The following is a 15,960-nucleotide window of genomic DNA, read 5'->3' as shown; positions in this document are numbered from 1 at the left end:
GTGATAAGTCCCTACAGTTAATGTAGCAACTCTTGCTCCATTTCCAACTCGTAGGTCCACCTCGCCCTTTGTCAACGATCTACTGTCCTTTAGGTCCTGCATATTTCCACAAATATGAGCACCACATCCGGTATCTAATACCCAAGATGTAGAAGTAGTAGATACATTAATCTCTATAACATGGATACCTGAAGTGGAAGTCTCACTTCCCTTCTTCTTCTTCAACTCTTCCAGGTATATCTTACAATTCCGCTTCCAATGTCCAGTGTTGCCACAATGGAAGCAGTAATCATTCTTCGCCACCTTGGCTTTAGGCTTCAACGCACCCAAGTCAAAATTGGATGCACCTTTAGCCTTCTTGCCTTTACTCTTGCTCTTGCCCTTTCTTTTGGTCCCTTGGACCATTAGAACGGATGTCCCCTTGCTGATATCATGCTCAGCTGTTCTCAACATGCTAAGCAGTTCAGGCAATGGTTTATTGTAGTCATTCATATTATAGCTCATAATGAACTGACTATAACTGCTGGGCAGCGACTGTAGGACTAAATCTGTGGCCAACTCTTGACCAAGAGGAAATCCCAGTCTTCCCAGAGTCTCGACGTACCCAATCATCTTGAGTACATGAGGACCTACCGGGCTACCCTCAGTCAACCTTGCTTGAAAAAGTGCTTTAGAGATCTCGAATCTCTCATGTCAGGCCTGCTCTTGATAGAGCTGCCTGAGATGCACGATCATATCGTACGCCTTCATGTTCTCGTGTTGCTTCTGAAGCTCCGAGTCCATGGTGACTAACATGAGACATCCGACGTTTACGGCATCATCATGATGCTTACTATAAGCATCTTTCTCAGCTTGGGGGGCATCGTCAGGCGGTGGCGCAAGAAGAGGTTGCTCTAAGACATATAGCTTTTTTTCTTGGGTGAGAACAATTCTCAAGTTTCGATACCAACCTAGGAAATTATTCCCTGACAGTTTGTCCTTATCAAGGACGGATCGCAAACAGAAAGTACTAGAAGTGCTCCCTGCCATGGTAACTACCATAGAAATATACAAAATAAGTATTATGACACAACAATATTTAATGAGGACTTTATAAATATTGCTCCCACTATTTATATCAAATCAATGACCCTCAACATTGATTCAGAGAATATCATTCTCATAGTAGCTCAAGATCCATATCTCACCAAGCTCTGAGTCAGCGAGGGCTGATTCACCCAGAACTGGCTATTTAGGTAGGGAACTCACTTTCCCAATTGCATCACATGCAACTCTTGATTAGTTGAGTGAATAACTCCTTATTCAAATCTATCTTATAGATCGATGCCCAACTACATGCCTCTGAACTCCTAATCCTATTAGGCTTGCTCAGTTAAGTCCGACCCACTGGTAAACACAACGTCTTACTAGGATAGATAAGGGCATCCTGCGAAGGCAAGGTCTACACACTCATCGATCTTGGTCTTGACGAGCGTTACACGGTGGAAGGATATGGACTTAATATTTTGAGGGATTTGATTAACATTTAATCGATCTCACTATACACTATTATGTAACTATTACATAATAGTCCACATGTATAACTATTATACTAACACAATTAGGACATAGTCCATGTCTAACAGTCATGCACCGCAAATATCAAACATAATCATACCAGTACCAAGCATAAAATCATATTTTATGCTATTATCTACTCAGATTCTAACTAGCTAGTCTCTGATACCAATTGCTAGTTCCACGGGGCGCAGCGAAAGCGAAAAAGGAACAGAAATTCAAAATTTCCTACCCGTGAAACTAATTCCAAGACCTACTAGAAGAATAAGAGTAAATAAAAACGTACCTGGAATATTTAAAGTTGTCGACCGAGCGTCCCACGCGTGACGCCTCTACTGGAATCCACACCGACTTTATCGACGAGTCTTCGAGATCGGCGGTGCTAGCGACCAACACTCGAAAGAAAACACTAATGCGACACCCGAAATTTTTCAGACTAATGGACCTAATTTGGATTGAACAATTCAACCCAAATTATTATATACATACACATATGCACGCACTATATATATCTGAGCACTTATATGAGTGCGTTTTATATATATATATATAAGCACTTATATGAGTGCGTTTTATATATATCTATATATATACTTATGCATACATATATATCACATATATATGCATACCCTGTTACCCATACTTACTGCCATATATATACACATATATATAGGCTTGAGAATGGGGCAATTTGCTTGTCCCACCGATGTGGGATAAGAGAAATTAAGAATTTCAAGAGCCAAGTGCATGGCTAAGTGTCATTATACAATTGGCCCATGTGTTACCATATAATAGACTCCAAGTGGTTCAATAAAAAATAGCCACTTAGCACACTATTAAATCAAATAAATCGGGTCTAATTAATCGGTAAATTTAATCTCATTAAATATCCGATTAATTGGTCGCACCTAAATCATCTAATCTCTATTAGACGATTTTATTTGTTTCAAAATATCTCGTCAATTTAGTCGTAGTGTGTGACCCTGTAGGTTCCCAATTACGTTGATAGTAATATCGAAATCTCTATTTTTAATATTACAAACAGCGAGCGGCATCTAGCAATGCATCACTATTACTCAAGTAATCGGAAAGTTAATTTCTCAACGAACCTTGTGACCTATATTACCGTGTAATATAATCCATTTGTCCTCTATATCTCTATTGAGCCCAAGGCATGGTCGATGACATCCTTGTATGGCTCAATATCTCTCTTTCTTGGTTTACCGGGTAAGTCTATCAGAACAAATGAATTCGATATCGCTATATCGACTCATTTGGGTATGCATACACTTTTAGACTTAACCACCAAGTGGCCGTGAGATATCACTCCCGTTATGTAGGAGGGACAAATTCTATCTTGATCACTCACATTCCTCTCCATGCTCTGTGGTATACCCAATAACTGTCTTTATAACCATCCTGTTACGGTAGCGTTTGACAGTATCAAAGTATATGACATTACATGTAGGAATTCATGGTGACCTCAAGTCAAAGGATCATTACACTATAGTCACTTTGAGATACGCTAATGACAGTCACGTAACAACCCATGTAGCAATCTCATGGCGGGTCAGTCCAATATACATTACTCTTAATGTATACATGTGGTGTGATTTGATATCTCCATATCCATGACCTATGAGATTTAGTCATCAATCAACACCCACACTAGTCTAACTGTATTATCGTTGTCCTAATTAACGATAATACTTTGACTAGGGACATTTAAGAATAATGTTCAGTAATTATAGGATCTCACAATCAAGTCACACTTGATGCCTATTGAACCTACTATTCCAAGGACATTATTGTATAAAATCATATTTAGCGCAATCTACACAATAACAGAAATGCCTCGTTTTATAATGAAATAAATATCATATTACAAAACTGATTATAGATTGCCTCTAGGGCATACATCAATTCCCAACATTATTGTTGTTATCCTCTCTATCAGAGTCCTATGAGAGCTTTGTCAACACCATGCTCTACGGAAGGACAAGCATCACCTTGAAAGACGTCAATGCATCGTTGAACTTGAAAGAGTTGCAGAAGAATGTGATCGGTTACCAGGGTAACGATGGTGAGGGACTTATCCCAACAGGCAAATCGACTAAAGAATGGTCTCATTGCGGGTGCAAGTCAAGGCACCAGAAAAGGACTTGCTGGATATGCGACAAGGAATGCCATCTCAAGCGGGACCGTCAAAGGCGAAAAGTCAAGGCATTGACGAATATAGAGGTGACGGAGCGCAGCAGTGAAGGAGGAGACATTCTCTCGGTTGCAGCGGATAGAGGGACAAGGTCTCTCACAACATCGGGTCGGCCAAGTACACCATGGGTTCTTGATTCGAGTAACTTTTACCATATTTGTCATGCTAGAGAGTTGTTTACCGCTTATCGGTCGATAGAGGGGGGTAGAATTTCATAGCGGATAGTCAGACATATAATATTTTCAGGGTGGGTAAAGTTAGAATTGAGATATATAATGGTATGGAGATAATTTTGTCAGATGTTATGCCTCGGGTATAAGAAAAAACTTGATTTCGTTAGGAAGTCTTGATATTCTTGGTTACAAGTACATGGGTGGGCCAAGTGGAGTTTTGAAGGTCTCAAAGGGAGCTCTCTTGGTAATGAAGTGGGTGTTGCGGGATATGTTATATGTTATGTAAGGTAAAGTTAGTACTATGACAACATTCAAGAGGTCAACTCCAAAAGAAAAATACTTGGGTGATCTCGGCCTTGGCAAGGTGGATGGGTGCAGGTCATTGCACTCGATCAGTGAGTCCTCAAAATTCCTTGTCAATTGAGTTAATGCTTTTGATAAAGTTGCTTTGGTGGAGCAGTGCAGGAGCGGGAGCCGAGGACGGGTGGAGAAACCTGTGAAGAAGGTGGAGTTCGTGGTGAAAGACCCGGAGACTCTTAAAACTCAGCCTATAAAGGTAGATGACGTTCATATGTGAAGGTCTGATGGGAGACAACATTCTCTACAAAATAGTTCGCGAACAAGAAACGCGTAAAGGGAGCATGTGAGACAGCGGGAATGTTTCGGGCTTGCGGAATTAATGGTCTCAGGCAATGTTGAAGTTGGGGATATGAGTCATAGACGAATCAGCTTTGGAGTGTGCACAAAAGGAAAGCTGGGGAAGCTCAAGGGTGGCTTGGACTGGAGCAGGAAACCTGTAAGGTGAGGTGGAGCTCCGTAGGGGCTGTGACAAAGTAGTCAAGTTGGAGGTTAATCACGCTTAACTGAATGCGAGCTAAGGTGGAGATTTGTTGAAGGTGCCCCACATTAAGCCCGAACGATCCAAAGAATCGAAGACTCGATAGGCGGCGACGAGATCAGTCGAAAAGAGGAATGAGCGATATATTTCCTATTTTCTAGGAATTTTGTTGCATCTTTTAAATACTAGAAGAGTGAGCTATTATTAGGGATATTTCTAAGATATATTTTGATTATTTGAAAGGGAAAATATATATATCCCAAAGGGAAGAATTTTCTAGAGAAATTTATGATATCTTTGAGATACGAAGGGTATTGTATCTATATATAGGGAGTGAGTCTTGTACTCAAGTATACCACGTTGTGAGGGATGGTGAGTGTTGGGTGAGATCTTTTCAGAATTCTCTCGAGAATATTTTATCTGTAACTCAATGGTTTTAGAATGAGAAAGGTGAGAGAATTACGAGGTCAGAAAAGACTCTTCTAGTGAGGTTTGGATCGGTAAGGGGACTTGTGAAAAATAAGTAATATCTCGGTTGTAATCTCCAATTTTTTGGTCTAGGGGATACTCCTACTTTGTCCGTGGATGTTTCTCTCCGTTTGAGGGTTTTACAGCGTATATTTGGTGTTATCATTTTTCAATTTTTCATGATTCTAATCCTATTTGGGCGTCTTTGGAACAAGTGGTATCAGAGCTCAGGTGCTGAAATCGAATCCCAAAGATGTCAATTGCGAGATTTGAGGTTGAGAAGGTTGATGGATAAAATAGCAACGAATTTTGCAGATCAAGTGGAAGGTATTGTTAGTGCAACATGGCCTTAATGGAGCACTAAGCGGAGAAGCCCTGACGGTTGTAATCCAAGCAACAACAAATGAGATGGAGCCCTTGAGCGCTGTAGCAAAGCAGGAAGCGCATGGATGTGTCCACATATTTTGAGGCGAATAAGGTTCAAGGTGGAGACTCGGAGACTAGGAGATCCAACAAAAAGGTCGTGACCGCGAGAAGATTGATTGTTGCGATGCTTTGCTGAATGCAAGCCAATGTGGAGAATTGTTATGTGTGTCTTGTAGTAAACCGCAATCTCAAAGACCCGGTAAATGAGGAAGAAATCATGAAAATTATTATTTTCTATATATCTTGTAATCTTAGAATATATTCAAAGGGGAAATATCATTGAAAAGATATTATGATACCTTTATGATATATCTTTTGGATATTATAAATGGAGTATTATACCACTTATAAAATAAGTTTAAGTTGTAAAATCTTTTGAATATCTGGTGTCCAATCTTATTTTCTCTATTATCTCATCACGTATTACAGAAATCTTGTCACAACTGTATATATAGATTAACTGCAGAGGAAATCTGCGAACCCAATATCATATAATTTCTGGGAAGGATTTTCAACATAGCATACAATCTGTGCATTTTCATGAATTCAAGGGACTCGGACGGAGGAAAATGCACGCGAATGATGGCTGCTAATGCAAGGAAAGGCAAATGTTCCCCTCTTTTGCCAATGCGCTCTCTTCGTCGCCAATAAGAGCCAACACTAGAGCTTTTTCCTAAAGCGTCTGTTCCTTCGGGGGACGGATCCAGGAATTCAGTTTAAAACGGGCGAAACTCATAGGTAAGAAACTATAACATCGTAAAATTAAGGGAGGTGAAAAGAAATAATTTCATGAAAAAAAAGAGAATAAATTCGATATTATATATGAATAATTGTAGAATCTTTTTCCGATTTCAAGGGAGGTTTGATGGCAATGTGCGCTCCCGTTAATTCATCCCCGGTGCCTCCCTCCTCCAAAGTCATTTATTTCATTTCCCCCCCAGCCAAACCCCATGTGCCTAGATATGCCGCAACAGTAAGCTGATGGCATATCCTGGAGTATACTCAAACATGAGGGGCAATGTTCTCGTCACTCGTATTCGATACCTTCTCGGAGCATTATTTTCGAAAGGGAAAAAAATTGTTTTCTTCTCAATGAGTTCATGAAAAATTTCTGCCGTCCATTGCTTGGAAAAGGTTCCGTAAGGCGTTCTATCTGTTCGGTCGGCTCGAGACCCACTCTCAGATGTTAATCCAAGAGGCATGGAGGCATAGATCTACCATCCATAAGTTGGATGTTAGATTTTTTTTTTTCTAACCCGAGGTGTTCAGGTTTCGTCCGACTAATTTTCGGGACTCCGTGAACCCCCGGCTACGCACGGAGCGGGTAATCACATCAAATGCGCTCCGGTGGCTCCAAGGGATTTCGAACTCGGAATCGGGTGGATACTGGAGCTCATCCTTAACCACTAGATCAAACCCCTTGGAATTAGTTGGATGTTAGAATTGGTAATGGATCACTGGTGATAGAATAGTAGTACAGCACAATACAAACTAATGAACCTGAACTCATAACAAGGACCAGGCACACACACACTAGCATACATCTACCTCAAACTCAAGATGGTGCATAGGAAAGGAGAAATCGATTACCGGTTAGGTCGACGTGTGCTGTATATGTTAGAAAAGAGTTAAATAAAGGATTATAAATAGTTCCATTAACGAGAATTGATATTAAAATATTTTAATTTTTAGACAACGCAGATAATATATTTTATGTTACATAGCATTTCGTTTATTTTAGATAACATAAGTAAAAATACACGGAATGATGAATCGAGACTTATAAAAGAACTATATACACTGACAAGGTAGGATTGGTGGAACTTGTTGGAACACTTTCACGATATATATATATCTATTTTATCTTCTTCTTCTTCTTCTTTGTGATTAATTCCCACTTCTCCAATAAAAGCGACCCTACACCATTTGGAGACAAGAGCCATCATTCAATTCATAGCCTTATCTGATTAATTCCCTCCCTGTCCTTTTTAAAATAACTTATCCAAAAAATCGTCTTTTTTTTTTTAATTTTCTTTTTATTGCCAACTTTAGGTTTCTTCTTTTTCATGTGACTATGCCACGGGTCAGACGCCACCTGCCCTCTTGTGTTTGGGACTTCTTCAATCTTTTAATCTTTTTCTGTAAAAAACAGGAAAAAAATAAATTTGATTTCAGACAGTACGGACAAGTTCTCTGCCATCACCCGTCACATCAACATCTTACATGTTTCTCATCCTCTTCCCCTTCCCCACCAAACAACACTTCACGTCAACCTCTCCACGTCAACCCCCCAATCCACTCAACCTCTCCAGTCCTCGAGGCTATTGGATCAATGCGTGATTTATCTCTAACAGCTTAATTGAATTACGAAAACTTACGAAGGTGAAAAATTAATATATGAATATGCGCAAAATTTCTCCATATTCCATCATTTCGTGACCCTTTATAATTCACGGTCCAAATTTGGGGTATGCACAGGTATCAAGTATATTCAAAATCGATCGGAACTTATCTTTTAGGATAGAGCTCGAATAGCTCGTATTAAAAATAGAGTATGGTTTAAAATAAAGAACCGATTTTCAGTTCCGATTCATGTATACATAGTATTCAGAATCGAAACCGAAACCGGTATCTTGACCTTGTTAATAGTTACCAACTACAAAAAACCAGAAAAGAAAATGTAAAGTTATTGACCTATGAGCTGCTCCTAGCCCTCCTCTTCCTCTTCCCTTCCTCCTCTCTTATCTCCCTCACCTCTGATGAGTCCACCAGAAGCCTCTTCGCCGCCCTCTTTCCCGTAATTCGCCAATTTGCCACCGTCCATGAAGACGCTGCCTCCATCTTGCTTGCCTCGAGGAAGTGGAAGAAGGCCGCCCGAGTGCACGAACCTGATCTTGGCGGTCATGCTTTCCTCGCAGGGGGCAGAGATCTCTTAGACCCCAATCAGAGTGTCGACTCGTGCATCAACTTTTTCAACATGACGGCCTCCACCTTCGAGTGGCTATTTGGCCTACTCAATCCCCTTCTTGATTATCGGGACCCCCACGGAGTTCCAATTAGGAATTAAGCTCTTCCAATTGGCCATAGCCCACAGGTAGTAGCTGCAGTAACATTTCTTGGCTCTGTAGACCAACTGGCAAGCACCGGATACCCGGAACAAAATAAAAATTACATGTTCCACCGGGTATACGGAACATGTGGTATAACATAAGTTCCGAGTAGATTCCGATTTCATGATTCAATAAGGTAGGATCCGGTTTCAAAATCTTAGAACATGTCCCTTATATAGTAGAATCCGAGTATCATGAAAAAAAAACAAAGTATCTGGAATAGATCACCCATAGTCCAAATAAGTTACGGGTATCGTTTCGCTGTTTCGAATAGCGGAGTCAATTTAAAATTTGAATAGAGTGGAAAATAAAAATGAAAGTTATTCGAGTAAAAGACATAATGAGTAATCTATAAAGATTAAATAAAGTATCACGTAAAATTCATTAGAACATCAAAATTTTTAAGGTGCGGTTTTCCCCTCAACCACATCCTTAGTTCGTTATTCATGTATCCAACATTATTAGTCTACAGTGTTCCAAAGAAGAATGGATAATAATCCTTTTTTCATTTCCAAGATCTTTCGCCTTTCTATTAATTATTAAACTCTTACGAAAATAAGAAAAATGAGATTTGATACAATAGTACCAAAAAATTTTGAATTAGATTCTGGGACTTTTCATAGTATTTTTCCTTTTCTATCTATCCTCTCTTAAATTCATAAATTTCGTTTGATGCTCTAAAAAAATAATATGAAGTCTTGCAGAAATCACATCTTCTTAAACGAGATAGAAAAAATATATTTTATCCCTGAACAACCTATGATCTACCACATACCAAAATATGATCTACTAGTTGGATTAGAGTTTGGAACACTATTCTTGACACTACAATTGGTTGATGCACGCTCGTGTTACAAATGAAGATTTGACACCCGATCGCAGATCTTCATGTTCCAATTTTAATCTCATCGAAAGAATAATGCGAAAAAATTTGAGAAAAAACGTCGACTGTGATCAGTACTTATATTAGGGCACAACGGTCACACTAGCTTCCGCGTCACACGTGATCGGGCCCTTACTGTCCGCCGCCAACACCCCCCGACCCGACGTTCATTTGCCGCGTAAAAGCACTACTCTATTGTATATAATCCTATCTCATTATTTTTATTTACAAAAGAGCCCCCAGATCTATTAATAATTCAAAACAAATCCCGAAAAGATTTTCGGATAAGTTATCTTATTTTTTATGTTTAGCCCACCGGCTCCGCGTTTTATCTCGTTCGTACGGACATGGGGCCGTTGATCGCGTCGTCGAAGCCGACCGCCCGGCACTTGACGGAAGACACCGCTGGTGTCAAGGAACCCGCAGGGGTTGGGTTCACCGTCCGGCGGTACGGGCCGAGCCACTTGTTCTGCATGTACCGGTTCTTCTTCCAGGGCGGGAGGGAGAGGCCCCGGCTCTTGAGCGACCGCTTGGCGGCAGCGGACATCGCCCGCGCTATCCGCTTCAGGTCGTCGCCCCGTCCGACGAAGACCCTAGGTAGGAGGTTTAGGAGCTTGGAGTACTGATCCGTCGGCCGGGCGACCTCGAACTCGCCGGCGAAGTCCACGTCGACCAGGTACCGGATCTGCTCCTGCTCCAGCTGCCGCGGAAGCCCGGACGGCCATCCGGCGGGTTGGATCACGTCGACGAACTCGTGGTTGCCGGCGTTGAGTCCGCCGGAGGCGGACCACCTCGTCTTGCAGATCGCCGCATTGTGTCCGATCTCCCGCAGGGCGATCATAACCCTCCGCCGGAAGAGAGCCTTGTCCGATCTCAGGCACTTGAACGCCTCCGCCGCCGCCAGCACGTGCCCGTGGAGCAGCCTCCCGTAGGAGTCCACATTGCCGGATAAGGCCTGCCGGACGACGCCCTCGACCTCGTCCGTACAGTCGGCGACCAAGTCGGCCCGGTCAGAGTCCGAGTCGTAGTCCGGGGACGCCCCGGCCCCTGACGCCGAGTCATCGTCGTCCTCGAGGAAGCCGTACACGAGCTCGGACAGGCACGGGGAGTCGCACTCGGCCTCGTGCTCGCTCCCGCTGCTGGCGTAGCTGAGGTGGCGGGGATCGCGGCCCCCTCCACCTCCGACAAGCCGGGCCTTTGCCTCGCTGCCGAACAGGTCACTGACTCTCCTCGCCCTAACGTTGACAGCCATTTCGGAATCGGCCTATCGGAAAGCGCTTCTGCGCCACTGCTTTACTATGCCGTTGTCGCCTTCGTATAAGAGCGGAGAGGAGAGGTGTGATGTGGAGAATGGGGAAGGATAGGAGAGAGGCTTATAAAGGATAATAATTCAAGGGGGCGTTTGGGGAGACGGGAAAGTGAAGGGGGAATTATTTTGGGAATATTCGGGAAAGTGGTTTTTGAAAAAAAAGAAAATTGATTATGATGGAGGAGATTATTTTAATATATAAAATGGAAGGGAGAGCGGATCGGGATTGTGGGAGAGGATATGCTGGCGGGATCCGCCTCATGGGAGGGTGGTTGGGGCGGGACGTACCTGGTTTATTCGAGAAGTTGTACTCCCTTTATCAACAAATTATGGAATATAATGTGACATTTGTTGTCGGGCGGCCGTTCACTGCCCGTGAGGCGAGACATATCATGGTTTAACAGGTTAATTTCGAGTATCATTCTCAGTATATAATCGAAACAAATTGCAGTACTTTTATACTTTAATTTAATGTTACAGAGGGATGTCAGATGCCTGTTATGGCGCAGCGACATAAGATGTTTCGCGGAAACCATTTGTATAGATTTCTGGAGCGATAGTCGGGACGTAGCGCATATGCTAAAGATACTTCGGTTACGACATCAAATTAATATAAGTTAATGTAAGGGTCAAGGTGCATGGTCATCTAATATTGGTGTGGAAATCCGACTATAAGTTAATATAAGGGTCCTAAACTTACTTATCCCCAAAAAAAAAAAAACCTAAACTCTAAAGTAATTTGTGATCACATCTGTATGAGTAATTTTATAATATTTATCGAAAAATTACCGATTACACCATTATTAAAGTCCTTTTTTTGTAATATAATAAGCTCATACCTATGAGCTCAATATAAAGAAATAAAATCCATAATAAATGAGCTTATATAAATTTTTCTTAATATTTAAATTTAAAATTTTTAAATTATCACGTGAGAGGGTGCATCATTTATACTTGACCTTTTATCAAAGTCTTTTCTTCATAGAATATAATATAAACCAAACTGACTAGATTATAGAAATTCGAATTTGCTGTCTATCTTTCCACAATCAAGCACATAAAGCAAAAGTTCAAAGAGGATGATTTCCTTTTCATCTTTTTCGTTCTACGGCGTGTGAGCAAGGAAAGACAATGGACGGATAAGGCCGAAAACGCACCATTAATATAAAATACCAAACGTACAACGAATGAGACCGGCGAGCGAGCTGATGAATAGCGCTTACTTGACTTCAATGACTAATAGGAGCTCACAATTTCTAAAAATCCTTTGATAGCATATGATGTCCCTCTTCTTGACATAAACGATAAACCACTGTATCAATGACAAATTAAAGCGAGATAAAAAAGCTGATCCAACGGCTTATGGAAGGGGCAGATGTCTCGACCATAGAAGCTCCCCGCGATCACAGTCAAGGATGAATTTTCTTGTAGTTGCAGTATTGATCACGATCGTTGCAGTACTGATGACCATAAACGATAAATCATCAATGACAAATTAAAGCAAGATAAAGAAGCTGATCCAACGGCTTATGGAAGGGGCAGATGCCTCGACCATAGAAGCTCCCCTCGATCACGGTTGAGGATGAATTCTATTTCTTGTAGTTGCAGTATCGATGGCAAACTACCGTATCGATCACGATCGTTGCAGTATCGATGATCATAAACGATAAATCACCGTATCGATGACAAATTAAAGCAAGATAAAGAAGCTGATCCAACAGCTTACGGAAGGGGTAGATGCCTTGACCATAGAAGCTCCCCGCGATCACAGTCGAGGATGAATTTTCTTGTAGTTGCAGTATCGATGGCAAACCACCGTATCGATTACGGTCGTTGCAGTATTGATGACCATAAACGATAAATCACCATATCGATGACAAATTAAAGCAAGATAAAGAAGCTGATCCAACGGCTTACGGAAGGGGTAGATGCCTCGACCATAAAAGCTCCCCTCGATCACGGTTGAGGATGAATTCTATTTCTTGTAGTTGCAGTATCAATGGCAAACTACTGTATCGATCACGGTTATTGCAGTATCAATGATCATAAACGATAAATCACCGTATCGATGACAAATTAAAGCGAGATAAAGAAGCTGATCCAACGGCTTACGGAAGGGGCAGATGCCTTGACCATAGAAGCTCCCCGCGATCACAGTCGAGGATGAATTTTCTTGTAGTTGCAGTATCGATGACCATAAACGATAAATCACCATATCGATGACAAATTAAAGCAAGATAAAGAAGCTGATCCAACGGCTTATGGAAGGGGCAGATGCCTCGACCATAGAAGCTCCCCTCGATCACGGTCGAGGATGAATTCTATTTCTTGTAGTTGCAGTATTGATGGCAAATTATCGTATCGATCACGGTCGTTGGAGTATCGATGATCATAAACGATAAATCACCGTATCCATGACAAATTAAAGCGAGATAAAGAAGCTGATCCAACGGCTTACAGAAGGGGCAAATGCCTCGACCATAGAAGGTCCCCGCGATCACAGTCGATGATGAATTTTTTCTTGTAGTTGATGTACTTAGTACTTCTTTTGACGTGGATTAAGGCGATTTGCCTGATAACGTGGGACCACGGCCACGTGGCAACTCTAAGGGTCAATTTTTGGGGGGCCCAGCGGCTTATTGGATAGGAGGAGATTTATTCATTACATTATAGTATATTTTTGTGGGGTTGCCTCTTGGAGCCGGGGAAGGGTGAGGGATATGATAGAGGGAATATCATCGATTTCTTATCATTAATAATTGTCATTAATTTTTTTGCTCGAAATTAATTATTATTATGTTGACCAGAGAAAGTATAAATGTGGATTGTACTACCCCGATCTCAAATGTACAAATTGGATAACCTCATAATTAATTAAACCATGTCCTAGTATAGAGATTAATATATGGGATAATTAATTAAACCACGTCTTAGTATAGAGATTAAAATTTGGGGAGGCCGTAATCCATATCAACGTTTTCCTAGTGCCCGAGAATTAAAATATTCATCCTAGGAGAGCATGATTCCGGATATTTTCACCTATCATCGACTAGATAAGATATATTGGATGATGAATGAGACATCAAGCCGGGTTTTAAAACGTGCGTTGAAAAAGCATATGAACGTAAGGCGTGATTCTCATCATATCTTGATTTGTTAAGAAATTTCAATTGGTAATTTAATTTATTAATAGGTTCATGACAGTGATTTAACCTCGGCCTCTTTTCATATTGGTAGGATAATGAATCATAACCGCCAATAATCGCATATCTTAAGAAGAAAATTTACCACGAATAGTGTAGTGAAAAAAATGTACTACAGCTAATGCTAGTGTCCAAAAAACACGATATCGCATGATATACAATATTAAATACCGTTTGATTCCAAATCGGAGAGGCTAAAATAATGTTATTATGTTAAGTCCCATGGGGCCACTCTAGATCTTTATGGTGAATGATAAAGATACGGCACATCTCAATAAAAATTAATCTTTTATTTTGTTTTCACTTTATCTTTTTCATTTCTTCATTTTTTTTAAAATTACAACTTTTCCCTCAATTTTCCTGCATTTTTTGCCATACAACACCTTATATTTGAAAGTTCAATTAACTCACTACTAATGAGTAAATTTTTACCGATCATCATGAATTTTTGACATTATTTTATCAATTATTTTTATTTTTTATTAAATATTTATATTCGATAAATTTTAGTTCAGTTTCTTTGGCTGCTGTGATGAGTTGTAAAGCTGGCTCTGGGACGACTCCCATACGGGCGGCCCTTCCAATCTGGGGCAATCAGCGACTCCCTTCTTTTGTCAATGGAGGCTTTCCCCTTTTGGTATGTCCGATCAGCCAACTCTTGTCAGGCGTGCCTGCGTGCCTGCCCTAAACTTGGTCGCATCAACTTGGCCACTTTGCTCACTTTAATAGATAGATAGATAGATGGTGCTCTGCATGCCTGTCTTCAATTCCCGTGGATCCCTCCGATCAGGAGCGGAGCCAGCTCATTAACAGGGGGGCAAGAAGCCTCCATCGGCTAAGTCGGGCCGAACTAGCAAATAATCGCATTTACGACAGTAGATACAACTGATGATTAAGGTGTTTAAACGTGCTGAAATCAAGTCTCTTGAGCGATTGTATACCTCAAAGTATACTTGGTCGTGTCTGCATCACATATTCAGATAGAATAACGCAAGTTGTCGGATGAAACTTTCATCTATAGATAACGAGTTTTAATGTGCATATCTTTCAAACTTACCTTTTCTTTTTTATAATTAAAATTAGTATGTTGCTGATTGTGCCCCACGGGCATGCAACATTATTTTTCCAATTCATATATGGGCTTTATATTCTCTATTTTTTTATCTCGTTAATTTACTAATGAAATTTTATGTTGTAATTTCTAAAAGATATTTGTTATTTTCTTATATAGAATATGACAGATTAAAAAAAATAAATGTTACGGTAAATTACTTAAAAAAATCAAAACTTTCAGTCTTGTCTCGATCTATCACGTTCTATTATTCATTTTTTTTAATAAGAAAGGTAATGATGGGATCAAACACAAAATGTAAAGATAATAGGACCGATCATTTTGATTTCCTTTTTTACGGAAAATAATATATTTATTTTTAATTTTTACATTGTCTAATAAAATAAAATACATGTACAAATAAAAATAAATTATCGAAATAATGTAAAATTAAATTTTTTTGCAAAAGTACGAAAAGCTTTCGTATCGATAGCCATTATGCTCCTCAAAAGTATGCAAAGTTTTATTGTGCGTTTGGTTTCAGAATTAAAAATAACTTTGATTTTGATTGTGGAAAAAGACAAATGATTGTGTAATATGTTGAGTTAAAGTTAAAGTTAAAATTTTTGTGATTTTAACTGCGAAACCAAATGGAGCATTATGTTCTTATAGATTATTTTTCTTAGTTTTAGATCAGTAAGGAAACTTGTTCCTCTCTAAAAAATCTTGG

General features: G+C 40.3%; 1 protein-coding gene across 1 annotated transcript; it reads right to left on the bottom strand.

Moving 5' to 3' along the window:
• Positions 1-9,648: 9,648 nt before the first annotated feature.
• Positions 9,649-11,027, bottom strand: LOC116189639. The gene has a single exon (XM_031519394.1). It carries the CDS (start codon positions 10,917-10,919, stop codon positions 9,996-9,998), a length of 924 nt encoding a protein of 307 aa, XP_031375254.1. The 5' UTR covers positions 10,920-11,027; the 3' UTR covers positions 9,649-9,995.
• Between the last annotated feature and the right edge of the window lie 4,933 nt (positions 11,028-15,960).

The sequence above is a fragment of the Punica granatum genome, chromosome 8 (assembly GCF_007655135.1).
Source record: "Punica granatum isolate Tunisia-2019 chromosome 8, ASM765513v2, whole genome shotgun sequence".
NCBI classification, from domain to species: domain Eukaryota; kingdom Viridiplantae; phylum Streptophyta; class Magnoliopsida; order Myrtales; family Lythraceae; genus Punica; species Punica granatum.
The sequence above is the reverse complement of the archived record's forward strand: the minus strand, read 5'-3'. Positions and strand labels throughout refer to the sequence as shown.

Excerpts from the sequence above, each read along its gene's own strand:
- LOC116189639 (XM_031519394.1), bottom strand. The coding sequence starts at position 10,919 with ATGGCTGTCAACGTTAGGGCGAGGAGAGTCAGTGACCTGTTCGGCAGC.